This window comes from Ictidomys tridecemlineatus, chromosome 15 (assembly GCF_052094955.1).
Source record: "Ictidomys tridecemlineatus isolate mIctTri1 chromosome 15, mIctTri1.hap1, whole genome shotgun sequence".
NCBI classification, from domain to species: domain Eukaryota; kingdom Metazoa; phylum Chordata; class Mammalia; order Rodentia; family Sciuridae; genus Ictidomys; species Ictidomys tridecemlineatus.
Window position 1 is genome coordinate 44,781,354 of NC_135491.1, and position 26,782 is coordinate 44,808,135.

At 35.7% G+C, this 26,782-nt stretch overlaps 1 protein-coding gene and 1 pseudogene across 4 annotated transcripts in view; both read left to right on the forward strand.

Annotated features, from left to right (window-relative positions):
• Nucleotides 1-26,782, forward strand: part of Nfatc3 (nuclear factor of activated T cells 3) — a 95,302-nt gene that overhangs the window by 36,382 nt on the left and 32,138 nt on the right. For all 4 annotated transcript variants that reach the window (XM_040279315.2, XM_005318346.4, XM_005318345.4 and 1 more), the window contains 7 exons: nucleotides 8,489-9,623; nucleotides 13,517-13,679; nucleotides 17,480-17,679; nucleotides 20,394-20,566; nucleotides 21,517-21,657; nucleotides 24,072-24,127; nucleotides 24,784-24,910. In XM_040279315.2, the coding sequence (XP_040135249.1) occupies nucleotides 8,489-9,623; nucleotides 13,517-13,679; nucleotides 17,480-17,679; nucleotides 20,394-20,566; nucleotides 21,517-21,657; nucleotides 24,072-24,127; nucleotides 24,784-24,910 (1,995 nt within the window). The remainder of the gene's footprint in view (nucleotides 1-8,488; nucleotides 9,624-13,516; nucleotides 13,680-17,479; nucleotides 17,680-20,393; nucleotides 20,567-21,516; nucleotides 21,658-24,071; nucleotides 24,128-24,783; nucleotides 24,911-26,782) is intronic.
• LOC120888182 (U6 spliceosomal RNA) lies at nucleotides 5,775-5,864 on the forward strand (annotated as a pseudogene).

Sequence of the window (26,782 nt, forward strand, 5' to 3'; positions counted from 1 at the left end):
AGATGTTCTTATCCCCAAGTGGACAATTTCCACTTGTTCAGGATGTTTATTTATCAGATCTATGATTCTGGAAGGGGCAAGTGAATTTCCATGAGATAGATGATTGCTACTGCTTGGGTTAGGGGCAGTCTCACATTAGGTGATGTACCTGCTTCCTGTTGTTACTGGAAGGTGTAGGACAACCACTGAAGACTTGTAGGCACCATTCCAGGGAAATCTAAAGCAGGATGCTGGAAAGAGTAGAGATGCCAAGTTTTATCCACATTTAGCAAAGACAGCCTAAGTTCCTGTTAAAAACTCAGTTCAGTTGAATTCAAATTTTGGCATAGTCTTGGATTTATACCCCACAAGTTAAGGATTCAATTTCCTAAGATTTCCCCCACTTCAGATGTTGACTGGCTACACATTTGCAGGTTTCATCAACCCCCTCTTAAAGTTCAGTAATTCACAAGAAGAACTCAAAGAACTCAAGTAGACAACTAACTTATTTGATTATTATAAAGGATACTACTCAGGAACAGCCTAATAGAACAGATATGTAGGGCAAGACATGGGAACGGGTATGTGTGCTTCCTTGCCCTCTCTGGGCATATCACCTTCCCAGCATTTCAGTGAATTTACCAACTGGAAGCTCTTCAAAACACATTGTTGCAAAGGTTTTATTAGAGATCTTATTAGATAACTCAGTTGATTAAATCATCTGCCACTGGTGACTGGATTCAGTTTCCAGCCATTCTCCCTTTGTTTTGTGGGTATGGTGGGAGCCAAAGTTCTAATGCTCTAATCATGCCGTCGTCATTCTGAAGACCAGCCCCCATCCTTAATCTATCTAGGTACCCAGAGAGTCACCTCATTATCATAAACTCAGGTATGGTTAAAAGGGGCTTGTTATTGATAACAAAAGATGTTCCTATCTCTCGGGAAATTCCAAGGAAGCTCTGTGCCAGGAATCTGGGACAAAGACCCATATGTTTTCTGTTACACCGTGGTGGATAGAGAAGTTGTTGCCTTGAAGTTTTATATTTGGAGAGCATGAGTGTGCGTATGTGCACACATGCAATACTGTGTATAACTCAGGGGCACTGTACTTCTGAGCTACAACTTTAGCCCTTTTTGTTTTGAGACAGGGCCTGCTAAGTTGCTGAGGCTGGCCTCTAACTTGCAATCCTTCTGCCTCAGCCTCCCCAGTCCCTGGAATTACAGGTGCACACCACTGAATCCTACTACTTCCAAATCTTAAGTGGTTACTCCATTACAGTTAAATCATAATTACATTAAATCATTATACTTAGTAATGATTCAGAAGATGTGCATGATTTAAGTTTTCATATCGACAAAGTAGAGTAATATTTTCTGGGAGTTAAGGGGAGGAAGAATGCAGAGTAACTGCTAATGGTGTCACTGGAAAAGTGATATCACGAGAAGAGGGTCCCAAGGAAAGGGGGGCACTTATCTCAGGATAAGTGGGGTCCTTCACATATGTCACAGAAAAAAAATTGAGCATACATCAGTTAAGAGGGATAGATTAATTTTGTAAAGTAAGTAATGCACATTTTTCTTTACCACATTCTTTCTTGTGGTGAAAGATATTCCTCAATCTAGAAAGAGATGTGTTTTCAGGGTTCCTGACTCTTAAAGAAAACCTGATGAAGGCTGGATATGGGGAGAGTAAGGTTATAAGGGTGTCAGAAAGTAAGGGTATAAGGCTGTCAGCCTGGTAGTTCTTAGTATCTTTAGGCTGAAGGTGGTCTTCACTACCTGATTGGTAGTGAAGTACCCTAAGTTATAGGTTTTTTTTAAATATCATATCTTTCTTCATTTAATTTATTTTTTTGGTGGGCTAATTAGTGTGCCCAAGGTAATTTACATAAGTGAGTGAATTTATGGTAACTTTAAGACTTAGAGATTTTCTAGAAATTTGGGAGTGATAGGCATAGGAGAGAAACTGGCTCGGGGAATGATACACCAGGAAAGGTATATAGAACCTTAAGATTATATTTCCTCGTCTTTGCCTTTTGTATCCTTTCTACCTATTTTGATTTCTTCTCTCCTACCTCTATAGGTTTGGAGTTTCTTTGCGGAGGCAAGAAAAATATGGAATTAGGGCTGGGGACATAATTTAGTGGTAAAGTGATTACCTAGCATGCACAAGGCCTTGGATTCCATCACCAGCAACACACACACACACACAAACACACACACAGAGTTAGATAATGGTGATGGTTTTACAACTTTATGAGTATATTAAAAACCACCATACGGCACCCTTTAAAAGGGTACATTTGTGGTATATAAATTATATTTCAATAAAACCCTTATAAGAATATTACAAGATTCATCACATTGAACTGCAGTAATCTCAATACAGAAGGAATTACCAAGTGAACTTGATTCATGACAGACAAGTTTATGGTTCAAACCATTGTCAGACTGAACTATCAGGTTTAAGTCAGGTAGAGGATCCCTTTGGTCATTATTTGTTGTTCTAGAGCTGGCATAAAATTAAGTCATTCTGGATTTCTTCTGCCTGAATTTCCATGTTAGAAACTTGTCTTGAATCTATCCCATTAATTTTCCACTATCAGTTAATGTTCTTAAAATTTTTCACCTGAACTATATGTGTATATTTTCTTTTATTCTCATTTTCCTGTCATATTGCTGTGTAGCTCATTTCCTTTAAATAAAGCTAATCTTATCACTTGCTTTATCAGAAAAAATAAAAACCTCACCAGTAACCACTCCATTAACTGTATTTTCCTTTCCTTCTGTTCCCCACTAAATATAATTTATTTTTCACTCAGTAATGTTCCCTGAATATACTTCCATATTTGCTTATATAGATATATTATTTTTATAGCTCCTGTATAGAATTGTATACAAAGTTTATTATGTTAGTGAAGATTAAATTGTCCCTAGTTTTTTTCTATTTTAGATTAACTTAAGTGCATATAGCCTTACATAATAATATAGCATTTCTATAGAATTTTTACTTGGAATTGCTGACCTGGTAGGTGCAAGTTTGTTAATACTTCAGTTGAACAAACATTTTGTATTTTGGGATACTATAATTTGTTTTGGTTTAGAAATGTGTTTTCTTTAAAAAAAAAAACAAAAAAGAAACTCCTGTATCAAGAGGTATGTAATACAGATGTGTGTGAAGTAAAGCATGAATCTTATTACTCTGCCAGGTTCCATTCATGGAGATATTCAGAGTTAAGCCTATATCATTTTTATTAATTTATTAAATAGTGCATTCATGTGATTCAAAAGGTATGAAAATACGTATTGTGAAAACACCCATCTTCTAACCTATCTTCTAACATCCAGTTTACCTACCAGCATGCAGCCAGTGTTAACAGTCTTGTGTGTCCTTTTGGGGAAAGTTGTGGGGTTTTTTGGGGGGGGGGGTTGGGGGAGGTGGGGGTGGTCATTTCTGGTATGGAACCTCACACCTTGCTAGGCAGTCCTCTACTGCTTAGGCAGTCCTCTACTGCTTGAGCCACACCCCCATCCCTCTTTCATGTGCATGTATCTTCTATGCATATCTAAATGCACAATTTCATCTACTTCATTTGTTTTTATGTATGTATTAGAATACTATACCCATTATCGTATATCTTTTATTTTCCCCTCATTCTACATGACAGTGTTTTTCAGAATTTACTGTGTCTCGGTTTCCTGGAGAACGGTCACATCAGATTGCCGAGCCCTACACCCCAAATTTGTGATTCTGTAGGTCTGTGGTAGGATCAGAAATGTACATTTCTATCAGGTTTTCATTTGTGAACTGCTGCTGTGATGAACAGCCACACATGTGATAACTTAACATAAATTTATTATGTTATAATTCTGTATTATTTCCTGAACCATATTCTTTTGTCTTATTCTTCCCCTCCAATCCCTGTTCTGCTTCTTCACTCAGTGTTTCGTCTTTCTTGTTATCCACGTGACATGTTTGGTTTATACACCGTTCTTTTTATCCACAAGTTTAGTTTTTTCTTCACCACATTATTTCTTGTGGTGAAAGATATTCCTTAATATCTATCTTGATAATATTCCATTGTAGCTTATGGTACATTCTTTAGCAGCCTCTTTGATTGTTTTTCTTTCTTTCTTTTTTTTTTAAAAAAAAAAACCTCTGGGCTGGATGAGAGATGCATTCCTGTAAATCTGGGGGAGACTGAGGTTGGAGGATTACAAATTCAAGGTCAACCTGGGCAATTTAGTAAGACCTTGTCTCAAAATAAGACTGGGATTGTAGCTTGGTGGTATTGTACCTCTGTTTTAATGCCCAGTACTGAAAATAACCCGAACAGAAAAACCCCCAAAGCCATTTCATTTTGAAGTGTTTCCCTATGAATGTCCTTTTTCTGTTACAGCATCTAATCTTAAGATCCCACATTGCATTTAGTTGTTGTCTCTTCTGTGACTTTTTTTTCTCCTTCTTTCTTTGTCTTTCATGGTCTTCATACTTTGATGAGTTATTTGTAGAATCTCTAAGTTTTGGTTTGTTTATAATGTTTCCTCATTATTAGATTGAGGTTGTGGGTTTTTGTTGTTGTTGTTGTTTTGTACTAGTGATTGAACTCAGGGGCACTCAATCACTGAGTCACATCCCCAGCCCTTTTTGTATTTTATTTAAAGACAGGGTCCCACTGAGTTGCTTAGGGCCTCGCTAAGTTGCTGAGGTTTGCTTTGAACTCGAGATCCTCCTGCTTCAGCTTCCCGAGCTGCTAGATTACAGGTGTGTGATATTGTGCCCGGTAAGTTTATTTTTTTATTTTTATTTTTGGTAAGAATACCATAGAAAAAGCTGGGTACAGTGGTGCACACCTGTAATTCCAGAAATTTAGGAAAAATGAGGCAGAAGGGTTGCAAGTTCGAGGCTAACCTCCGCAACTTAGCAAGTCTAGACCCTTAGCAATTTAGCAGAACCTGTCTCAACAAGTGCTGGGGATGTAGCTTGGTGGTGAAGTGTGCCCTGGATTCAGTCCTCAGTCCCCCCCCCCAAAAAAAGCTTGTCCTTTGTCCCAGTTTCATGAGATTATTCTGTCTTTATAAGCTTATGAGATTTATTCTGTGTACTTTATCTGTTTCTAGACCTTGTATTATTCTGTCATTCTAATAGTCTGTGTTGCAGTAACAAATTCGGAGTTTTGTTTTGCTTTTCTGCAGTGCTGGGAATTAAATCCTTTTAAATGTAACACTAAGCGATTTTTAGTATATTCACAGAATTGTGCAGCCATCACTACAGTCAGAGCCAATTTTAGAATATTGATTGTGTTCTAAATCAGTCATTTTCCTAAAAAGAAACCCAATATCCATTAGCAGTCACTCTACATTTTCACTAAAGCCCTTCAATTTTTTTTTTTTTGGTGTGTGTGTGTGTGTGTGTGTGTGTGTGTGTGTGTGTGTGTGTGTGTTTTGGCGGGGATTTTGGGGGTGGAGGTGCTGGGGATCAGGTCCTCATGTATGCTCTGCAAGTGCTCTATCACTGAGCTACATCTCAAGCCCCGGTGTTTTTTGTTTTGTGTTGTTTTTAATTTTTAACAGCTTTTTTTCTTCAGCTTTTTTTCCCAATCACATATGGGTTTTCTTTTTTGGAACACTTACTTTCTACTTCTGTTTAAGTAGAGAGGTGAGAAAGAATAGTGTACTTCAAAAACTGTTGTGGTTGATATAGAAATATTTCAGAATTAAAATATTATGTGTGTGTGTGTGTATAGGTGTGTATGTGTGTGTGTATATATAGAGAGAATGTGCATGCGTGCACAGTGCTTCCATAGTACATATGATAAAATTGAAATAATATGAAGATGATTAGCATGCCCTCTGTGCAAATTTGTAAGTTGTTCCATATTTTAAAATATATATGTATATACCCATCTTAAATTTAAAAAAGGGAAAGAAAAGGTAATTGATGTGTTAGTTCTTTCACTGTAATAGATAACCTAATATAAATCAACTTAAAGGGAGGAAAGGTTTATTTTGGCTCACAGGTTTGGAAGTTGGGATCCCTGGTTAAAGGCTCAGTTGCATTGGGCCCATGGTGAGGCAGCACTTCGTGTCAGGAGTGTATGGCAGAGGAAGCTTCTCAACTCATGACAGCTGAGAAACTAAGAGAACAGTAATAGAGTTCTAGTATCCCCTTAAAAGCATGCTGCCAGTGACCAGATTTCCTCCTAAGCCCCATCTCTTAAAGTTTCCACTATCTCCCAGTAGCACCACAGGCAGGTGACCATTCCTTTAACACATGGACCTTTGGGGTACACTAACTCAAACTTAGCAAGATGTATTGTGTTCTTGCCAAATATTAGTCATTATATTAAATTGCCTATCTTAAAATGATCCTATATGTTTTAGATGATACCATACTCAGCTACTGACAGGTTTGATAGTCCAGAACATTGAGATTCAACCAGGTGAAGTAACTTGTCCAAATTTGATCAGTGACTGGGTATAGCCATGAACTCCTGTGATCCTAGTAACTCAGGAGGCTGAGGCAGGAGGATCACAAGTTCCAGGCAAACCTTGGCAACTTAGACTGTCTCAAAGTTAAAATAGGGCTGGGGAAGTGGCTCAGTGGTAGAGGGACTCTGGATTTAGTCCCCATTACATTCTCCTGCCCATCCCCCCAAAGTTCCAGAATCTATCATTTACAATGATTATTAAAGGACCCTACTATTGATAGCAACATCAGAAGTTTAAAGAAGTATATTTTTTCCAGGTATAATAATGTAATGAGACAACATAATCGTCTTGACTTGTGAGCAGAGGCATTTGTACTTCTCTTTGGTGTATTTGTGAACAGTTTTCTTTTGGTTCCCCATTGATGATCTCCTTAGAGGAAGATGTTAACAAGCACCTTGTACTAGGGTTTATTAAAACTTCTGCCTTTGTGAACATGGATAATAATGATCACTTCTTCCTAAAAGTGAAGTTGCAAACCACCCATATTGTTGCAAACACTCTCAGTAGGTTATCTGACAGGACCCATTTTGCATTAAATATACCAGCAAGGGGCGAGTTTTAAACTTCTGTCCTTATGAAAATTACTGATAAATCATTAATTTAAAAGCCCCACTGAATTATTTTTTAATATTTATTTTTTGGTTAGACACAATACCTTTATTTTGCTTATTTATTTTTTATGTGGTGTTAAGGATTGAACCGAGGGCCTTGCGCATGTTAGACAAGTGCTGTGCCGCTGAGCCACATCCCCAACCCCACACTGAATTATTTTCTACTGAAGTAAAGTGTCCATTGGTATCATATGGCTTGTAACCTGGTCTGCTGTGAGCAAATATATGAATTCTTGATGATTTGACTGCAGAGGAAGGAGTTATCAGTGTTTATAATAAACATTTTATGAAAAAAAAATCTTAGGGACTGGAGTTGTGGCTCAGCGGTAGAGCGCTCACCTAGCATGTGCAAGGCCCTGGGTTTGATCCTCAGCACCACATAAAAATAAAAGTATTATGTCCAATTACAACTAAAAAAAAATGTTAAAAAAAAACTTTAAAAATTTTACTACAAAGAAACTGAGGCTTAGATGAAATGATGTGACTCAGAGCTCAGGTTAATGGCAGAGGTATTCTAGGTCTTTTGAATTTTGAGTCTATAATCCTTTGTTTTAATAAATCTAGTATGTAAGCTGGATGTGGCACACACCTGTGTCCTGGCAGCTGGGGAGGCTGAGGTAGGAGAATTTCAAATTCGAGGCCAGCTTCAGCAACTTAGTGAGACCTTGTGTTTAAAAAAAAAAAAAGTGCTGGGGAAGTGGCCCAGTTATTAATTAAGCCTTGGGTTCAATCCTAGTATCTCCCAAACAACAACAACAAAGAGCCCTTGTGTGTAGGCCAGAGATGTTGCTCAGTGTGATATAGCATGAGCTTAGCATGTGCAAGGCCCTAAGGTTCAAACTCTAGTACAACCCTCCCATCACCACCACCACCAAACAAAGGACTGGTGATGTAGCACTGTAGTAGAGTGCTTTCCTGCTGCACACAAGGTCCTGGGCTCCATCCCCAGCACTACAAACAAAACCCCACCACCACCCCAAAAAACAACAACAAAAAGCACTTTTCAAAGACTACTGTATCCTTTACACCATTTTAACCTGCAAATCCCAAATGAAGCTCAAATTATATGATTGTATCATCCTGTAATTCTGTTTTTTAGGATCACAGATGTGATTTTTTTTAATAAGTGTTTATCTTCAGATTATATTGTAAGATTATCATTTTTAGGGATGTGATAATAAAAATTATGCAATTATATGTAAAGATGTAATAATATATCTGCAGAAATAACTAGATGCATTTAAAAAATATCAACTCTTTAGTGGAGCTAGTGACATTTAATTTACCTCCCCCTTTTTTCTCTAAAGATTATTATTATTGTTTTCATCTAGTAAGTTATACACCTGAATCTTCTAATTTCTTGTTTTGTTGACTTTTTTTTTTTTTTTTTTGGCTTTCCCTCATAGATCTTGAGCCAGATGATTGTGCATCCATTTACATCTTTAATGTAGATCCACCTCCATCTACTTTAAATTCACCACTTTGCTTACCACAACATGGATTACCGTCTCACTCTTCTGTTTTGTCACCATCATTTCAGCTCCAAGGTCACAAAAACTATGAAGGAACTAGTGACGTTCCTGAATCTAAATACAGCCCATTAGGTGGTCCCAAACCCTTTGAGTGCCCAAGTATTCAAATTACTTCCATCTCTCCTAACTGTCATCAAGAAACAGATGCACATGAAGATGATCTACAGATAAATGACCCAGAAAGGGAATATTTGGAGAGGCCTTCTAGAGATCATCTCTATCTTCCTCTTGAGCCATCCTACCGGGAGTCTTCCCTTAGTCCTAGTCCTGCCAGCAGCATCTCTTCTAGGAGCTGGTTCTCAGATGCATCTTCTTGTGAATCTCTTTCACACATTTATGATGATGTGGACTCGGAGTTGAATGAAGCTGCTGCCCGATTTACTCTTGGATCCCCTCTGACATCTCCAGGTGGTTCTCCAGGAGGCTGCCCTGGAGAAGAGTCCTGGCAACAACAGTATGGACTTGGACACTCCTTGTCACCCAGGCAATCTCCTTGCCACTCTCCTAGATCTAGTATCACTGATGAGAATTGGTTGAGCCCCAGGCCAGCCTCAGGACCCTCATCAAGGCCCACTTCACCCTGTGGGAAACGGCGGCACTCCAGTGCCGAAGTTTGTTATGCTGGATCCCTATCACCCCATCACTCACCTGTTCCTTCTCCTGGACACTCCCCTAGGGGAAGTATAACAGAAGATACCTGGCTCAATGCTTCTACCCATGGTGGATCAGGCCTTGGCCCTGCACTTTTTCCATTTCAGTACTGTGTAGAGACTGATATCCCTCTGAAAACAAGGAAGACTTCTGAAGATCAAGCTGCCATACTACCAGGAAAATTAGAGCTCTGTTCAGATGATCAAGGAAATTTATCACCATCCCGGGAGACTTCAGTAGATGATGGCCTTGGATCTCAGTATTCTTTAAAGAAAGATTCATCTGGTGACCAATTTCTTTCAGTTCCTTCACCCTTTACCTGGAACAAACCAAAGCCTGGCCACACACCTATATTTCGGTGAGTTGATGGAAATGGCTGCTGCTGACTTTTCATAGTTTGGATCATTGGTGGAAATGGTTTAAACATTTTTACTCCTTCCCTCCCTTTCTTATTTTCCTTCTTTCCTATCATCCATCTATCTATCTATCTATTTAACTTTTTGGTACTGGGTATTTAACCCAGGGGTACTTTACCAGCCCTTTTTATTTTTCTTTTGAGATAGGGTCTCACTAAGTTACTTAGGGCCTTGTTAAGTTGCTGAGGCTGGCCTCAAATTTGGAATCATCCTGCCTTAGCCGCCCTAGTCTCTAGGATTATAGGCATGCGCTATCACTCCCAGCTCCCTTTTTATTATTATTTTTTAAAATTTCTACTTAAAAACAACTATTTGTAAATCTATTTTTATTTTCTTTGAAGTCTTCAAAGCAGATAGGATAAAGTTATAATTTTGGAGGTATATAGGTGTTATGCATAGTGCCACACATTTGTAATCCCAGCTACCTCAGGAGGCTGAGACAGCAGGATCCCAAGCTGAAGGCCAGTTTGGGCAATTTATGGAGAACCTATCTCAAAATAAAACTTTAAAAAGGATTGGGGATATATAGCTCAGTGATAGAATACTTGCCTACTGTGTGCAAGGCCCTGGGTTCAAGTCTTAGTGCCCCTTCTACAAAAGTATATAGATGATGAATTGTAGATAATAAGAAATTACACATAAGGATTTCCTAGAAGGAATTTTCTTATCTAGAAAATCTTGTAAAAGGTGGGTTATGGTGTGAATTACATTAAAAATAAAACTAATTAAAAAAAGAATTGCCAAAAAATTATATATAGCAGTAACATAAGAGAATTCTAAGAGCATTCATATAATTACTAAAATCCTGTAATCATAGAATTCTAACATGGGAGCAAAGATATGAGGTATATTTGTCCTATAATATTCAGCATTAAAGTCATACTTTATCTGAAAAAAATAAAATAAAAAAATAAAACCTAATTGGGAATAAACTTAACTATATATATATTTTTTAAAAAAATATTTATTTATATATTTTTTAGGTATAGATGGACACAACACAATGCCTTTATTTTTATGTGGTACGAGGATTAAACCTGGGTCCCGCCCATGCTAGGCAAGCGCTCTACCGCTGAGCCACAATCTCAGCCCCTTAACTATATTTTTAAGAGCTTAAAGTCCCTTGTCAAATTTGTGGCAAGCATTTTCTCCCCATAATGTTTTTTATTGACTGACTGACTAGGATCTTACTACATGGTGTTGCCCAGGCTAACCTTGAATATGCCATTATCCTCTTGCCTCAACCTCCCAAGTAGCTTCCAAGTCCACTATACCTGGCCTTAATAAAAATTTACCTTTTGACTCTCAGCTTTATAAATTTATGATTTTATTGTTTTTTCGAGAAATTTAAAAATTTTTGTATTCATATGTATTTTTTTCTTTTTGACTTTGTGTTACATTTGAAAGTCTTATCCTACTCTAAAATAATTAAAATTAAAAACCTAGCTTTCATGTGTTTCTAATAGTTTTGTGTGTGTGTGTGTGTGTGTGTATATATATATATATATATATATATATATAAAACATGCATGATATTTATATCAGATATGTTTGAATCTTGGATCCAGCTGAAATATATTTTGTTGTAAGGAATGAAGAATAGTATAACGAATACTTTCCAAACAACTTGTCAGTTGTCACAATACTATTTCAAGAATTAATCTGATGTATAATTGGTTATAAAATATATTAAATACCCACATAAAGCTGTATCCATTTAAGGGATTTATTTTTATGCTTTTCCATTGGTATGAATTATCATCTGTAGAATTCTTAAAAGAGAGAGAGAGAGAGAGAGAGAGAGAGAATTTTTTTTTAATATTTAATTTTTAGTTATTGGCGGACACAACATCTTTGTTTGTATGTGGTGCTGAGGATGGAACCCGGGCCACACACATGCCAGGCGAGTGTGCTACCGCTTGAGCCACATCCCCAGCCCCAAGAATTCTTAACTTTAGAAAAATATAATTTGGAATTGTGGTATTGATGCTGTCTTTGAACCTATTGGTCTGCTTCTGAAATTTATCTTAATCTTTCTGTGTGGGTTTTCTCAAGCCTGCAGAACAAGTATAGAAATTAGAGTTGGTAAAATTGAGTTGTTTTTTCAGACTAATAAATATAAATACCGGGCTGGGATGTGGCTCAAGCGGTAGCGTGATCACCTGGCATGCGTGTGGTTCGGGTTTGATCCTCAGCACCACATACAAACAAAGATGTTGTGTCCACCAATAACTAAAAAATAAATATTAAAAAAATTCTCTCTCTCTCCCCCCTTCTCCCTCTCTCACTCTCTCTTAATAAATAAATAAATAAATAAATATGAATACCTTCACAGTGGAAAGGTAGGCTGAGGACAGTGAAGGAGAAACAATGAAATAATTGAGATATTTTAGATGTTAAGAGTTACCTTAAAAGTTCCATTTCAGGGGCTGGGGTGTGGCTCAGTGGTAGAGTGCTCACCTAGCATATGTGAATCCCTGGGTTTGATCCTCTGTACCACATAAAAATAAATCGATAAAAAAATAGGTATTGTGTCCAACTACAACAACAAAAATAAAATTTTTTTTTAAAAAGTCCCATTTCATCAACCATTAAGATGATGTTACTTTTTTAAAAAAGTTTTTTTTAAGATGGACACAATATCTTTAATTACTATTTTTTATTATTTTTATTTTTTATTTTATTTTATTATTTTTTATATTTTTATGTGGTGCTGAGAATTGAACCCAGGGCTTTGCACGTGCTAGGCGAGCACTCTACCCCTGAGTACTCTACCTCTGAGCCACAAACCCAGCCCCCCAATATTACTTTTTAATACATAGTATTGTAGCTTTGGATCCATTAACCTTTGACTTGAAGACATATATTTTAGAATTCTATATTTTCAGTGTTAATATATCTAAATGAAACTTAAAGCATCTAAGTTAGTTTTAATTATCTTATTGATCAAGTAAAAAACAATTCCTTTTAAGATGTTACTGGTGCCTCATTTTTTTTAGCTACCTATATACCAAAATTAAAATTATACCTTAAATTGCAATCTGTTGCTGAATATAAGCAATTTTTCAAAGAGATCAGCAAAAGAGTAATAGGAAGTGGGGTAATCAACATACGTAATAGATGGACTTCCACTGATTTATACCTATATGTATTCTGAGACAAAATAGAGATTTCTGTTCTTAAAGAGATACTGGTAAACATACAAAGATGCACATCTTCGTTTTAAGAAATCAAATTATTGGTTTTTTTTTTTTTTTTTTTTTAATATTTATTTTTTAGTTATCGGCGGACACAACATCTTTGTTTGTATGTGGTGCTGAGGATCGAACCCTGGGCCGCACGCATGCCAGGCGAGCGCGCTACCGCTTGAGCCACATCCCCAGCCCTTATTGGTTTTTTTGATTGTATACATGGTTGAGAAACAGTTGTAGGTTTAGAGTTCGTCCTTTTCAAAAAAAAAAGTCCAGGGAGCTGGGGTTGTGGGTAATTGGATCACTTGCCTAGCACATATGGGGCCCTGGGTTCAATCCTCAGCACCGAATAAAAAATAAATAAATAAAATAAAGATATTGTGTCCACAACTACAAATTTTTAAAAATCCAGCAAAACAAAAAGTTAGATAAATAGATTTTAGCCTGTAGAATTAAAAAATTAAAGAATTATTTAATAAGTACCTACCATAACCAGTGTTATAACTTAACTATGTAAAGTTTATTTTGGAGTCCTTTGTTTCAAAGATCATAGGAGGACATGTTAGTGCTGGCAAAAAAAGTGATTTGAATCACTGCTTGGCAGTAAGCAAGCTGAAATGCATCTTTGTGTGTTTTGTTTATAGCACATCTTCATTACCTCCACTAGACTGGCCTTTACCATCCCACTTTGGACAGTGTGAACTGAAAATAGAAGTGCAACCTAAAACTCATCATCGAGCCCATTATGAAACAGAAGGTAGCCGAGGGGCAGTAAAAGCATCTACTGGGGGACATCCTGTTGTGAAGGTATGAGAGTTTTGGGGCTTCTGTTGCACATACCACATACCTATTAATGGTTAGATGAGTTATTCATTTAGGTGTTACAGAGCTGATAGGGAGAAAACTCAAATCTGGAAAACCTCTGTTTTCTGTACTTGTAGCTCTGGCTACATTTCTGTATTGAGTTTTCTTTGAATAGTCTAAAAGATATTCTTCTTGACTGACTTTTCCAGCTGGAGAAACTCTGGGGAAAAGATTGCAGTGCATTAAAGATAGTGCTTTAGTCAACTTTTTATCACTGAAACAAAATACATAAGATGATCAACTGTGTAAAATTTGTGAGATAATCAACTTATGAAGAGGAAAGTTTTACTTTGGCTCATAGTTTTAGGTTTCAGGCTATGGTTGATTGGTACTGTTGCTGCTAGGCCTGTGGCAAGTGTGTGTAGTAAGGAAGCCCGTAACCATCTGGAGATTGGGAAGTAAAGAGAAAGAAAGGGGCGGTTCCTAACATCCCTTTCACTGGGGTCATATCCCCAGTGACCTAACTTCTTCCCACTAGGCCCTACCTGTTAAAGGTTCCACAGACTGATAATCAGGTCAGTCCTAATAATGCCACAGACTGACAATCAAGTCTTTAACACATGGGCAGAACTGTGGATTCTTATATGCTGTTCTTTTATTAAGAGTTTATTAACTCTTTTAACTCTTCTATTTAAGAGTTCTTCAAAGATCTAAGGTCAAAAAACAAATTTAACCAAGCATAATAGTGCATGTTTATAACTCCAGTGACTCATGAGGCTGTGGCTGGAGGACTGCAAGTTTGAGATCAACGTTGGCAACTTAGCAAGACTGTCTCAAAATAAAAAATAAAAAGGGCCAAGGAATATAGCTCAGTGGTTGAGTATACCTGGGTTTCAATCTGCAGTATTGCAAGGAAAAAAAAAAAGAAAAATTAATTATAATTATCAAGATATTGAAAGCCAAACTCAGAAGGTCAAAGATCATATGTTTTCTCTCACATGTGAAATTTAGGGACGAAAAAGGAAAAGAAAATTGGGGTGGGGGGAAATCAAGGGAGATCAGTAAAGGAAAGTGACCATGGGAGGGAGGAATGAAGGGAAGGGGTGTCTACCTTCCCACCCATTTTTTTTAGCCTTAGCCCTAAAGGGGCTTGAATTTGATGCCTGTTACCAGTTCTTCATTGTTAAGTTTAGTTGTTTAAGAAGGGCTTTGGATTCTGCATTCCTTGGTTTCTTTCATGATTGAGAATGTGTGTATGTAGTCTATATACTCAAACATCAGAATGGCTGTATGTAATAATATTATGTCATCCATTTTACTCTTAGAATTATGTAGACAGTATTTAGTGGAGAAACTAATTTTACTGGAGCAATTTTCAACCATTACAGTTTATGAACTATCATGTATTATAGCAGCTTTACTTTATGATTTATCATCATTGTTATTTAAGGATGTTTTAAAATGCAAAAAGAGATTTGCATTTTAGGCAGGTTTTAAATGATTTGTAACAAAAACTATCAGGAAAATAGAACATGAGACTTTGTCATTTGGGCTGGATGCAGTGGTGCCTGCCTATACTCTTAGCTACTTTGGAAATGAGGATCAAGTAGAATCTCTTGAGCCCAGAAGTTTTGGGTTAGTCTAAGCAACATCAGCAAGACCTATCTTGAAAAACAAAAAGAAAAGGAAGGAAGGAGGGAGGGAGGGGACAGAAGAAAGAAAAAATGAAATTCTGTCATTTGCTTTTAGAATCATATTTTGGTGTTAAATCAGAGTTTATTTCAAGTCAGTTAAATTTGATTAAGGATGTGGATTCTGCATCTTTTTTTTTTTTTTTTTTCCAGTACTGAGATTGGAATCCAGGGACACTGTACCACTGAGCTACATCCCCAGCCCTTTTTATTTTTTGAAACAGGGTCTCACAGAGTTGCTGAGGATCTTGCTAAGTTGCTGAATTTGTCCTCAAACTTGGGATTCTCCTGTCTCAGCCTCCCAAGTTACTAGTCACTGGGATAACAAGTGTACACCACTGTGCCAAGCAGTGTCTTGTATCTTTGACATTTCTTGTTAGGAAATAATTTTTTACAAATGCATAAATGGACAGAAGTCTTTTGGATGTCCTTGCAATTTATTTTTACGGTAATCCTTTGATTAAAAATGGTTTTCCTACTCAAAGGAAGATTAACAATCTCTGGTTTCATAGTTTTTCATATTCATCCTTCTTGTGAATAACTGATTTTTTCTAACTTGTTGCTTAAAGAATTATTTCATTATACTTAAAATAATGGACTTAATCAAGAGTATTCCAGATATTGATGATATTTTTGTCTTTTTTTAAAAATTGTGGGTTGAACCCAGGGCTTTGCAAATGTAAGGCAAACGCTTTGCCCCTGAGCTACATCCCAGCCCTGATGATATTCTTTATCAGTCTGTCTTAGTGCCTATGATGCTCCCTTTCTATTTGAGATTCCTTCTTCCTTCATTCAAAAATTTTTTTCTGTATAACATATGCTTATATATTTCCTATTTCATCATTTTCTTCAATGACTACAATTATTATTCAGACATTGACTTGTCTGTTTACCCTTAACATCTGTGTCGGTTCTCTGGGTGCTTCAATGTCATTTCTAATTTATTGAGATTTATTTTTTAAACTTCCCTCCACGTTAGTGACCTGATAGTTGCTCGACATTTCTAATTTACTTATTAGATCTGCATTTGTGTTTTAAATTTTAGTTTGATTTCTTGACTCCTTTTTTACTCATTTGGTATTTTACCATTATAATTGGCCTATTGCTTCCTTGAATTTGTACTCACTTCTTGAAATGTCACAAGCAATCCATTTCTGGGGTGTGTGTTTGAGGGAGAGGTTTTTATTTTCTTTATTAAAAGCAAACACATTTGTTCTTCAAATATGTTTTGTTACTCTTTATTAAGTGAAAATAAAAACTTAATTATGATAGTCTAGTACTTATGCTTTTTGTCCTTATTTTATTTGAGAGCCATGGTCTGTAGCCAGAAGAAATTGGAGCAAAGAGATAGAGAATTAGGTTAGCTGTCATATATACCTAATTAAAAAATTAATTAATTAATCTTAAAAAAAAAAAGAAAGTCAAATAGCGCATCTTGTTAAGTCAGTTGAATTTCTAAGTTGGTAACAGTTTTTCAGAATCTTAACTAAAGCAAAGTGCCTCTGATTTTAATAGTCTGTCAGAGGACCTTCCCACACACCCAAATCATTAGGTCTAGTCTAAATGGTTAATGTTGTCAAAAATAAAGAATCAGTTTTTTTTAAAACCTTTATTTTTTTTTTATTGTTGATAGACATTTACTTATTTATTTGTTTGTTTGTTTATATGTGGAGCTGAGAATCGAATCCAGTGCCTCACACTTGCCAGGCAAGTGCACTGCCACGGAGCCATAATCCCAGCCCCAAGAATCAGCTTTTGTTTGTGTTGTTCACAGTGGAATCAGAAGGATTTTAAAAATTTTTGATGATTCAGATGTTTATCAGGAAAAAAAAAAACCCACATGTCTTTGGAGGACTGTTTATAATAAAATCTAGTATATAAATGATGCCTATAGAGTCAGAGAAATTATTTTGTGATTAATACTTTTTTATTATTGTCTTTTTTGAAATGGCATTTTGTGTATCGATAGAATATGATACAAATAAAAGGATTTATAGATTTATAGCATTATAGAGCATGCAGACCTGAGTTTAGACTTACTTTTGTGAGCTTGTTGTAAAATGGTTTCTATAATGAATTGTGCTTTTTTCTCTGTTTGTTCTTCCTAATTAGCTCCTGGGCTATAGTGAAAAGCCGATAAATCTACAGATGTTTATTGGAACAGCAGATGATCGATACTTACGACCTCATGCATTTTACCAGGTGCATCGAATCACTGGAAAGACAGTTGCTACTGCAAGCCAAGAGATAATAATTGCCAGTACAAAAGTTCTAGAAATTCCACTTCTTCCTGAAAATAATATGTCAGCCAGGTATCTTGAAACATACTCCCAAATGGGCACTTCTTTCTTTTCCTGAAACAGCTTTCAAAAGGACATATATATATATATAGCTGGATATGGTAGTGCACACCAATAATCCTAGTGGGAGCCTGTGGTAGGAGGACAACAGGGCAAGTTTGAGGCCAGCCTCAGTAATTTAGCAAAACCCTGTTTCAAATTAAAAAACTAAAAAGAAGTAGGGATGTAGCTCAGTGGTAAAGTACCCCTTGGTTCAGTCCCTACTACTTTTCATATATATGCACACACGTATATACAACATAGTTATACACAAGTTATAATATGTCTATATATTACTTTCTTATCTAAAAATATAGTCATTGTTCCAAATTAACTGAATAATATTATATAAATAATTGTTAGCACATTTGCTACTAGTGGTGGCATATTTCCAAAAAGAAAATTCAATTTAGCATATGTTAGTGGATCATGAGCCACTAGCCAGGCATCATCTTAGGTAATAAAAATAAAAATATATTGACTTTCATTAATTACTCAGTGTAACAGAATGAACAATAAATAAATAATTGCAATATAATTGTAATTGTTAAGTGTCTGTAAGAAAAACATTTGACTTTACCCCAGGTATCCCATTTGACTCATTACTCTTTACCCCTCTCCAAATGATGTGGCTAACCTTTGATTGAGAATTCAAGTAAGCATCTTTTTGCTCCAGGATCTTACTTTTCCATATAGCATCAGAAACACATTAGTATACAGTTTGCTGTCTGCTGAGGGAAATTTAAAACTTAGCTTTGAACTGTCTTTTTCTTAAGAGCTCAAAAAATTGCTCTGGTAGGGGTCAGTGTGCAGGCATTGTTTTCATTCATTTCAGTGGATTGTCAGAGTACTATATTTGAATCAAGTTTAAGTGAAAATCACTAGAAGCTTATTAGGCTTGCTCATTTTACTTGAGGGACAGTATAAAAAAGAGTCATGAATACTCATTTAAATTTTTTTGAGATAGGGTCTTATTGTATTGCCCAGGCTAGTCTTGAACTTATGGTCTCAGATGATCCCTCTGCCTCAGCCTACAGTGCTGATACTACCTGTGTGCATCACCATGCCCAATTTGAATACTTCTTTCTAATCTGAAGAATTACTATTAAACATTTTCTTAGGTTGGTCACTGTTATATACAACACAAACTTCTTTCAACTTAAAAAAGTTGATGTTTCTTGATGGCATGGTAGGTTTTGCTTTACAGGCAACAGAAAACCTATAAAAACTTTATCGTTTTAATTTTTGCTTTGCTTTCCAGAGAGTTCATGGTTAAGCTCAGTTATCATAATTGTGGTAATTTATTACAGTTTGGGGTGTATTTATTTCCTGTTCCTTATACTTCAAAATTTTTTGTTTTTCTTTTCTTGGCCTTATTTATATTATAAAATGCCTTGTATCCTTTCTATAAATAACATACAAACCAATCAGTTAAAGGGGAAAAAAAAAGTACATGAGTTTCTGTGAAATAGTCTTAGGAAATTGGGAAAGGTTCAAATCCCAAATAGTGTGAAAAAATCAGAGTAGAGACAAAGCTGCAGGAACACCACTTTGACTAATAACAAGCAAATAGCTCTCTCGCCCCATCCTGCACATGCACACCTGAAGCATCTCTGGCTATTCTGTCTATTCTCCACTGATAGATCAGGGAGCAGGAATTATATAGGATCAGAGGCTTATGAGAATATTGTGCAAATTATAGAAAGCATTGAGTAAAGCCAGATGTGATGATACACATCTGTAATCCCAGCTACTTAGGAGGCTGAGGCAGGAAGCTAGGGCAAGTTGAAGGCTAGCCTGGGCAATGTAATTAGACCCTGTCTCAAAATAAAAAATAAAAAGTACTGGGGATGTAGCCAGTGGTAGTGGGTTCATTTGCCAGTATTAAGAAAAAGGATTGAGGGGCAACTAGGAAGTTACCCAAACCTAAGAAGCTTTTTCCATGGGGAATAGATAACAAAGAAGCTAATGCCAGATGATCCTGTTTTGCCTAGTAACTTAATACTAGGTAAGCTACTAACTGGGGTAAGCTAGTATCCAAGCAACTTATTGAATGTAACTATATTATATTCAATCATTGTAGTTTTAGACAGTGGGAAATATAAAATTCTAAGTGATAGATAAGACCATTGTTCAAAATAATTTATGTATAAGTGAGTCTTAGGTATGTATTAAATGGATTTACTGTTCTCTAAAGGCAATAAAGGTAGGAAGATTAGTAAATACTCCCCCAGTTTTACCTAGTTATCCACAAACTTGGTTATTTCATGATTAAATCTCTTGTACATATAAGACTAAACTGTAAATCACAGAGCCATCCTACAAGGTACTTCAACATAGCATGCCAGTGTTCATTGCCTTACCTTCTCATAACTCCTTTCTGTTTTTAAAATTGGATAAGTACAGATGTGGCAAAATTATACTGTGGTATAAAATAAGGACAGTTATAATTTTAAACAGAATTTAATACTTATTTTCATTGTTGTAAATGAATATTTCTATGGGTTTGTGGGGTTTTTTATGATTTGTTAGAATTTTGAGACAGTCATACATATCTTTGTTTTTTGACGTGATTCTGCATAGATATTTCTGCCCTGACAAATTGATAATACACATCTGTGTAATTTAGTTGTTTAGAAACACTTGTTATCAGTAAGCAAATAAAATTTTTGTATTTTTCTCCCTAGTATTGACTGTGCAGGTATTTTGAAACTTCGAAATTCAGATATAGAGCTTCGAAAAGGAGAAACTGATATTGGCAGAAAGAATACTAGAGTACGACTTGTGTTTCGTGTACACATCCCACAGCCCAATGGAAAAGTCCTTTCTCTGCAGATAGCTTCTATACCTGTTGAATGCTGTAAGTGAGATTGTGATGTTTTAAGATGTTATTGAAAATAGTTTATTTTCTATTTTGCTTTTAATGTAATGTGTACATTAAAAGTATAAACTGAAAGTGTGTGTGGTGGCACATGCCTGCAATCCCAGTGATTTGGGAGGTTGAAGCAGGAGGATTGCAAGTTTAAAGCCAACCTCAGCGACTTAGTGAGTTCCTAAGCAACTTAATGAACTTTGTCTCAAAAAATAAAAAGGGCTGGGGGTGTGGCTTAGTGGTTAAGCACCCAATTAGTTGAATCTACGGTAAGGAAAAAAAAAGTATATTTAAATAATGACTGAGAAAAATTAGATTATGTTTCATGTACCTGTAAAGGTAAAAAAAAAAAAAAAAGTACTGTCACTAAAGTAACATGTATACACTTCTAAAAATTCATTATTTAAATGTGTATTTCATGTGTTTCAATTAATTGGTTATTTAGAAAACTATACAAAATACATGTACACCTGATGTTGCAATGATCATCTAAGTATTCTCTTGATAAAAGAATTATTTGGTGTTGTCCTTTAGTAAGTTTTTTAGATTTGTCTTCTGTTAGTTGTATGTAATACAGTTATACATTTTTGTACTAATATGCTTTTGGGATAATTAGATTTGTAAATTTTAACACATGATTGTATGGAAGAAATATATTAAAAATTTAATTGGAAAAGAAAAGATGAGATAAATGGGAATAAACGTGAAGTTAAAGATATTAAGTAGTCTAAGAAAATAATTTAAAGATATAACATTTTAATATATCCTTCCTTGTTTTTTAAACCAGCCATGTTCTTTCACTGTGAAAGCCTAATGAATTAATCCCTAAATTTACTTTTAATTTTATTTTGTAGCTTGAGCTTGTCTCATTTATGTGAAATCTTTAGACTAATATTTTGGTTTTTTTCCTCAACTGTTAAAAAAAAAAAACAAAACAGCCCAGCGATCTGCTCAAGAACTTCCTCACATTGAGAAATACAGTATCAACAGTTGTTCTGTAAATGGAGGCCATGAAATGATTGTGACTGGATCTAATTTTCTTCCAGAATCTAAAATAATTTTTCTTGAAAAAGGACAAGGTAAATAATATAAATTGATTGACTATAAGGGGCAAAAGGATGAAATAAATTTAGATATTTAATTAACATTAATCACAAAATAATTTCTCTGACTCTACAGGCATCATTTATATACTAGATTTTATTATAAACCAAACATTTATTCAATTTCCATATAAACGTGGAATTCTCTTTAAGCATGTCTTTTCCTTGACATTTCTGCTCTTAGGTACTCATTCAAAGAATTGAAAACAAAACAAAAATTAAGTTACAGATGTTTTTAGCAACATTATTCATAATAACCCAAAATTAGAAACAACCCAGACAACACCTCAAATACTCAACAGTTGGCAAATGCATAATCAGAATGTGGCATATCCATTCAATGATAAAAATTAATGAATTAATAAAAATTAACATGTGATTCGGAATAGATGAACCTTGAAGTCGTGATATGGTACTTGAAAGAAGCTCACACAAAAGACCATATACTGTATAGTTTCATTTATACAAAATTTCCACAATAAATAATCTATGGACACCAAAACTAAGTTAATGGTTGCTCATAGTTGGAGAGGGTTGTCAATTTGAGTGACAACTGATATCTGCAGGGTTTCTTTGGAGGGTAAAAAAAAAAAAAAATCTGAAATTAGAGACAGGGTCTCATTGAGTTGCTTATTACCTCGATTTTGCTGAGGCTGGCTTTAAACTCACCATCCTCCTGAGCCACTGGGATTACAGGCCAGCCCCACTGCACCTGGCTGACTTGTATAGTTTGAAAGGATGAAATTAGCCTGGAGGGCTGGCACACACCTGTAATCTCAGTGACTTGGGAGACTGAGGCAGGAGGAATGCCATTTCATGAGCAGCCTTGCCAAGTTCAAGGTCAGCTTGTGCAATTTATCAAAATCCAGTCTCAAAGAATAAAAGGGGCTGAGAATTTAATTCAGTGGTGTACCTCTGGGTTCCATCCCCATTATCTCTCCTTTTTTTCTCTCTCTCCCTCCCTCCCCAGTTTCTCTCTCTCTCCCCCCCCCTCTTACACACACACACAAGCACTCATACACGCATATGCACACAGAAAGAAAGAGAAAAAAGAAATTTATAAGATGTGAATTATATTTATAGATTGGGTTATATCAACTTTTGAAAAAGTAGAAGAACCCTATGTTTATTGGGGAGTTTATTTTTAGCCCTTAAGAATATTTAAGACACTTTTCCATCATTTGGTCTTCCCTCATCTTTAACAATAACTACAAATTGCCACTCTTAAAAATAATATAAACAAATAGTTTATACCTATCGCCCCATTTAAGACATACAACTTGCAGCTGGGCTCAATGGTGAATGCCTGTAATTCTAGTGACTTGGGAGGCTGAGGCAGGAGGATCGTGAATTCGAAGCCAGACGCAGCAACTTAGTGAGGCCCTAAGCAACTCAGGAAGACCCTGTCTCTAATAAAATATAAAGAAGGGCTGGGGATGTGGCTCAGTAGTTAAGCACCCCTGTGTTCAATCCCTGCTACCAAATATATATTTATACATAATATATAAATTGCTATAGGAGGGTTCTTGCCAGGCTGTCTGAAGTGGATCCTTTGCCTGAATTGATGATTGCTTTTTTCTCTACAGTTTTATTTTATTTCCCTATTTTGGGATTCTATAATAGTACATATATTTTTCTGGGAATTGGTTATTTCAGAGGTCAACAATAAGATTGATCTACATCCATCCATGTAACTAGAATTTTTTCACATTCACTAATATATAGTTTTTACTGTTGAATATATTAAAGTTTATTATCCCTTTTCTTAGTGGGTATTTGAACTGTGTTCATATTTTAGCACTGCCAACAGTAGCTTTCAGTGTTGTTATGAATGTTCTGGTCCTTATTACCTGGTGAATTAAATTTTTTTTAATGTAGTAAAATGGTATTCTGAACTTTGGTATGAAATTTCCTGATGTCTATTAAGAATTTTGTTGACAATTCATGTTGACTTTTTGTGCAATACCTGTTCTTGTCATTGCCCATTTTTTTCTGCTGGGTTAGTTTTTCATTTATATATTCTAAATATTGAAGTGAGTTAGGGAAGTGTACCACATCTTTTCCCACTATCTGTGACAGAACAGCCATTATTTTCCAAAGATGGAGTGGGTTATCTGGTGAGGGAATGAATTTCCTTTCCATCATTTGAGGTATATGAGCAAAAGTTTGCCACTATTTTGTGAGTTCACTCTGAGGATTTTCATTCACTTGATGGATAGAATGAATTCTTTCTCCCCATTTTTTTCCCACAATTATGCTTTCTTTTCACATTGGAAGTCAGTAAGGAAAAGATTCCTTTTGCCATAAATTTGTGATACTACATACATAAAATTTTGTTAGTATACTTTCTGACTTAAATTGCTTTTAACTGAAATTGTTTCTTTCAACAGATGGACGACCTCAGTGGGAGGTAGAAGGGAAAATAATAAGGGAAAAATGTCAAGGGGTAAGAAATTCAGTCTTTGTGTATATAAATTCAATCTTTGTGTATATAAAATAACCTTTAATATTTGATAGAATAAGGTATGTCACTGCATAATATGTGATGCATTGTTCTACTAGAAGTTGGATGATTAAAAAGCAGTTTCTCAGCCTGTTATGGTGGTAAATGTTTGTGGTTCCACCTATGTGGGAGGCAGAGGCAGGAGAATCACCTGAGCTCACGAATTTGAGATAGCCTGGGCAGCATGACAAGTCCTCATCTCAAATAAATAAATAGCGACCTGGGGTTGTGGCTCAGTGGTAGAGCACTTGCCTGGCACCTGCAGGGCGCTGGGTTCAATCCTCAGCACCACAAAAAAAAATAAAATAAAGGTATTGTGTCCAACTACAACCAAAACAACAAAATGTTAAAAAAATAAAAGAATTTTTTAAAAATGGCGGGGTAGGAGTTTCTCCTTTAATGATTAAAGGGTTTGTCTTTGTCAAAACTGAAGTATCCATGTAGTAAATCTCCAGATTACTTATATGACTGATTGATGTGTATAATTTTGTATGATGGTAGAACCTTGTATTTAAGACTCATAACTTACTCTGAGTTTAGCAGGTGCATTACATTTTTAGTTCTGAATGTAACACAATCTTGCTTTTCATGCTCCTTAGGCTCACATTGTCCTTGAAGTTCCTCCGTATCATAACCCAGCAGTTACAGCTGCAGTGCAGGTGCACTTTTATCTTTGCAATGGCAAGAGGAAAAAAAGCCAGTCTCAACGTTTTACTTATACACCAGGTATGAGGAGTTTTTGTGATGGTTTATTATAAGCTTTCTTTCATATTGAATAAAAATTTGCTCAATGGATATTCAAAGTACTATGATTATAATCAATAAAAATATCAACATATACCTAAAGTTTATATTGACTTTAAATGTTTTTTTTTAGTTGTAGATGGACACAATACCTTTATTTTACTCATTTATTATTTTTATGTCATGCTAAGGATCAAACCCAGTGCCTCACATGTGCTAGGCAAGCACTCTACCCCTGAGCCACAACCCCAGCTCTTCTTTGACTTTAAATATGAGATGTGCTGATAGTTAACTTGTAGTGATTTATTATTAAAAAAAAAATCAGAAGATGAAATGTAAGTTTGAAGTTTATTTATTTAGTGTAGATAGACACAACTCAATGCCTTTATTTTTATGTGATGCTGAGGATCGAACCTGGTCTCACCCATGCTAGGGGAGTGCTTGAGCGCTCTACCACTGAGCCACAATCCTAGCAAGTTTTTTTAGAAGTTGTCAAAAATCATCAACCCTAGCTGGGTGTGGCAGCTTTAGAGCCTGAGGCAGGAGGATCACAAGCTCAAAGCCAGTCTCAGCAACTTAATGAGGTTCTGTCTCAAAATTAAAAAAAAAAAAGACTGGTGATGTGGCTTAGTGGTTAAGCGCCCCTGGATTCAGTCCCTGGTTACCCCACACACCTCATCCCCCCAAAAAAGTCACCAACCCTAAATACCTTTGTCTTGGGAGACTGAGGCAGGGCAATCACAAACTTGAGGCCAGCCTAGATAACTTAGTGGAACTTTGTCTCAAAATAAAAAGGCTGGGGAAGGAGGGGCAAGTGTGTGTGAGTATGTGTATGCTGTTGGGTCATGAATTCCCTTTATAGCCATAGCACACAGAAAGACAGTGTGCCCATTTCATAATGCCTTCATCTTTTTATTTTTTTAAATTGTTTTATTTGTTCTTTTTAGTTATATATTAAGAGTAGAATGTATTTTGACATATTATACATAAATGGAGTGTAACTTCCCGTTCTTATGGTTATAAATGATGTGGAGTTACACTGGTCATTTATTCATATATGAACATAGGAAAATAATGTCCAATTCATTCTACTGTTTTTCCTATTCCCATTCCCCTATCTTTCTTCATTCTCCTTTGTCTAATCCAAAGTACTTCCATTCTTCCCCCCCTTATTGTGTGTTAGAATATGCATATCAGATGATGATTTTATTTTAATCATAATGGAAAATTTCAGGGCTGGGGATGTTGATCAGAGGTAGAGTACTTGTCTGCCATGCACAGAAAAAGAAAAAGAAAAATCTCTTGGATTTTCATTTGACAAACATCAGCTGTGTCATACTATGGGCTTTGGGGGCTGTAATGTTGATACCAGGTTTTTTGATTTCACACACTAACAAAGAGATGTTGATACCTCTTTTTGTAGCAGTTCAAGTGTTGTAACTTTCCAGTTTTTTATTATGACACAAAAATATATGCAGTAATACATGCTGATGGTTGCATACTTGGAGAATAAATATTTATTGGTCTTTTCTATACTAGGAACTGTGCTAGTCACCAGGGCATATGATAATTTAAAAAATTGTGGTGATAAAATGGATAGTAGACTGTATCAAAAAGTGAACAGTAACAACAGAAAACAAACAAAGAAATCATGGTAAATTATCCATAACTTATTCTTGGAGAAACTTTTAGTTTATAGTAAGTGAGAAAAACAGTTATATTTGAGAAGGTGCTAGTTGTTATTAATGGTTTTTCATTTATCATGCATGTTTTTAATGGCCTGGTTATATTTCATTTATTGTCTATAAGGGCTACTTATATTCCCAAATCCAAAATCATTATTATTTGATAATG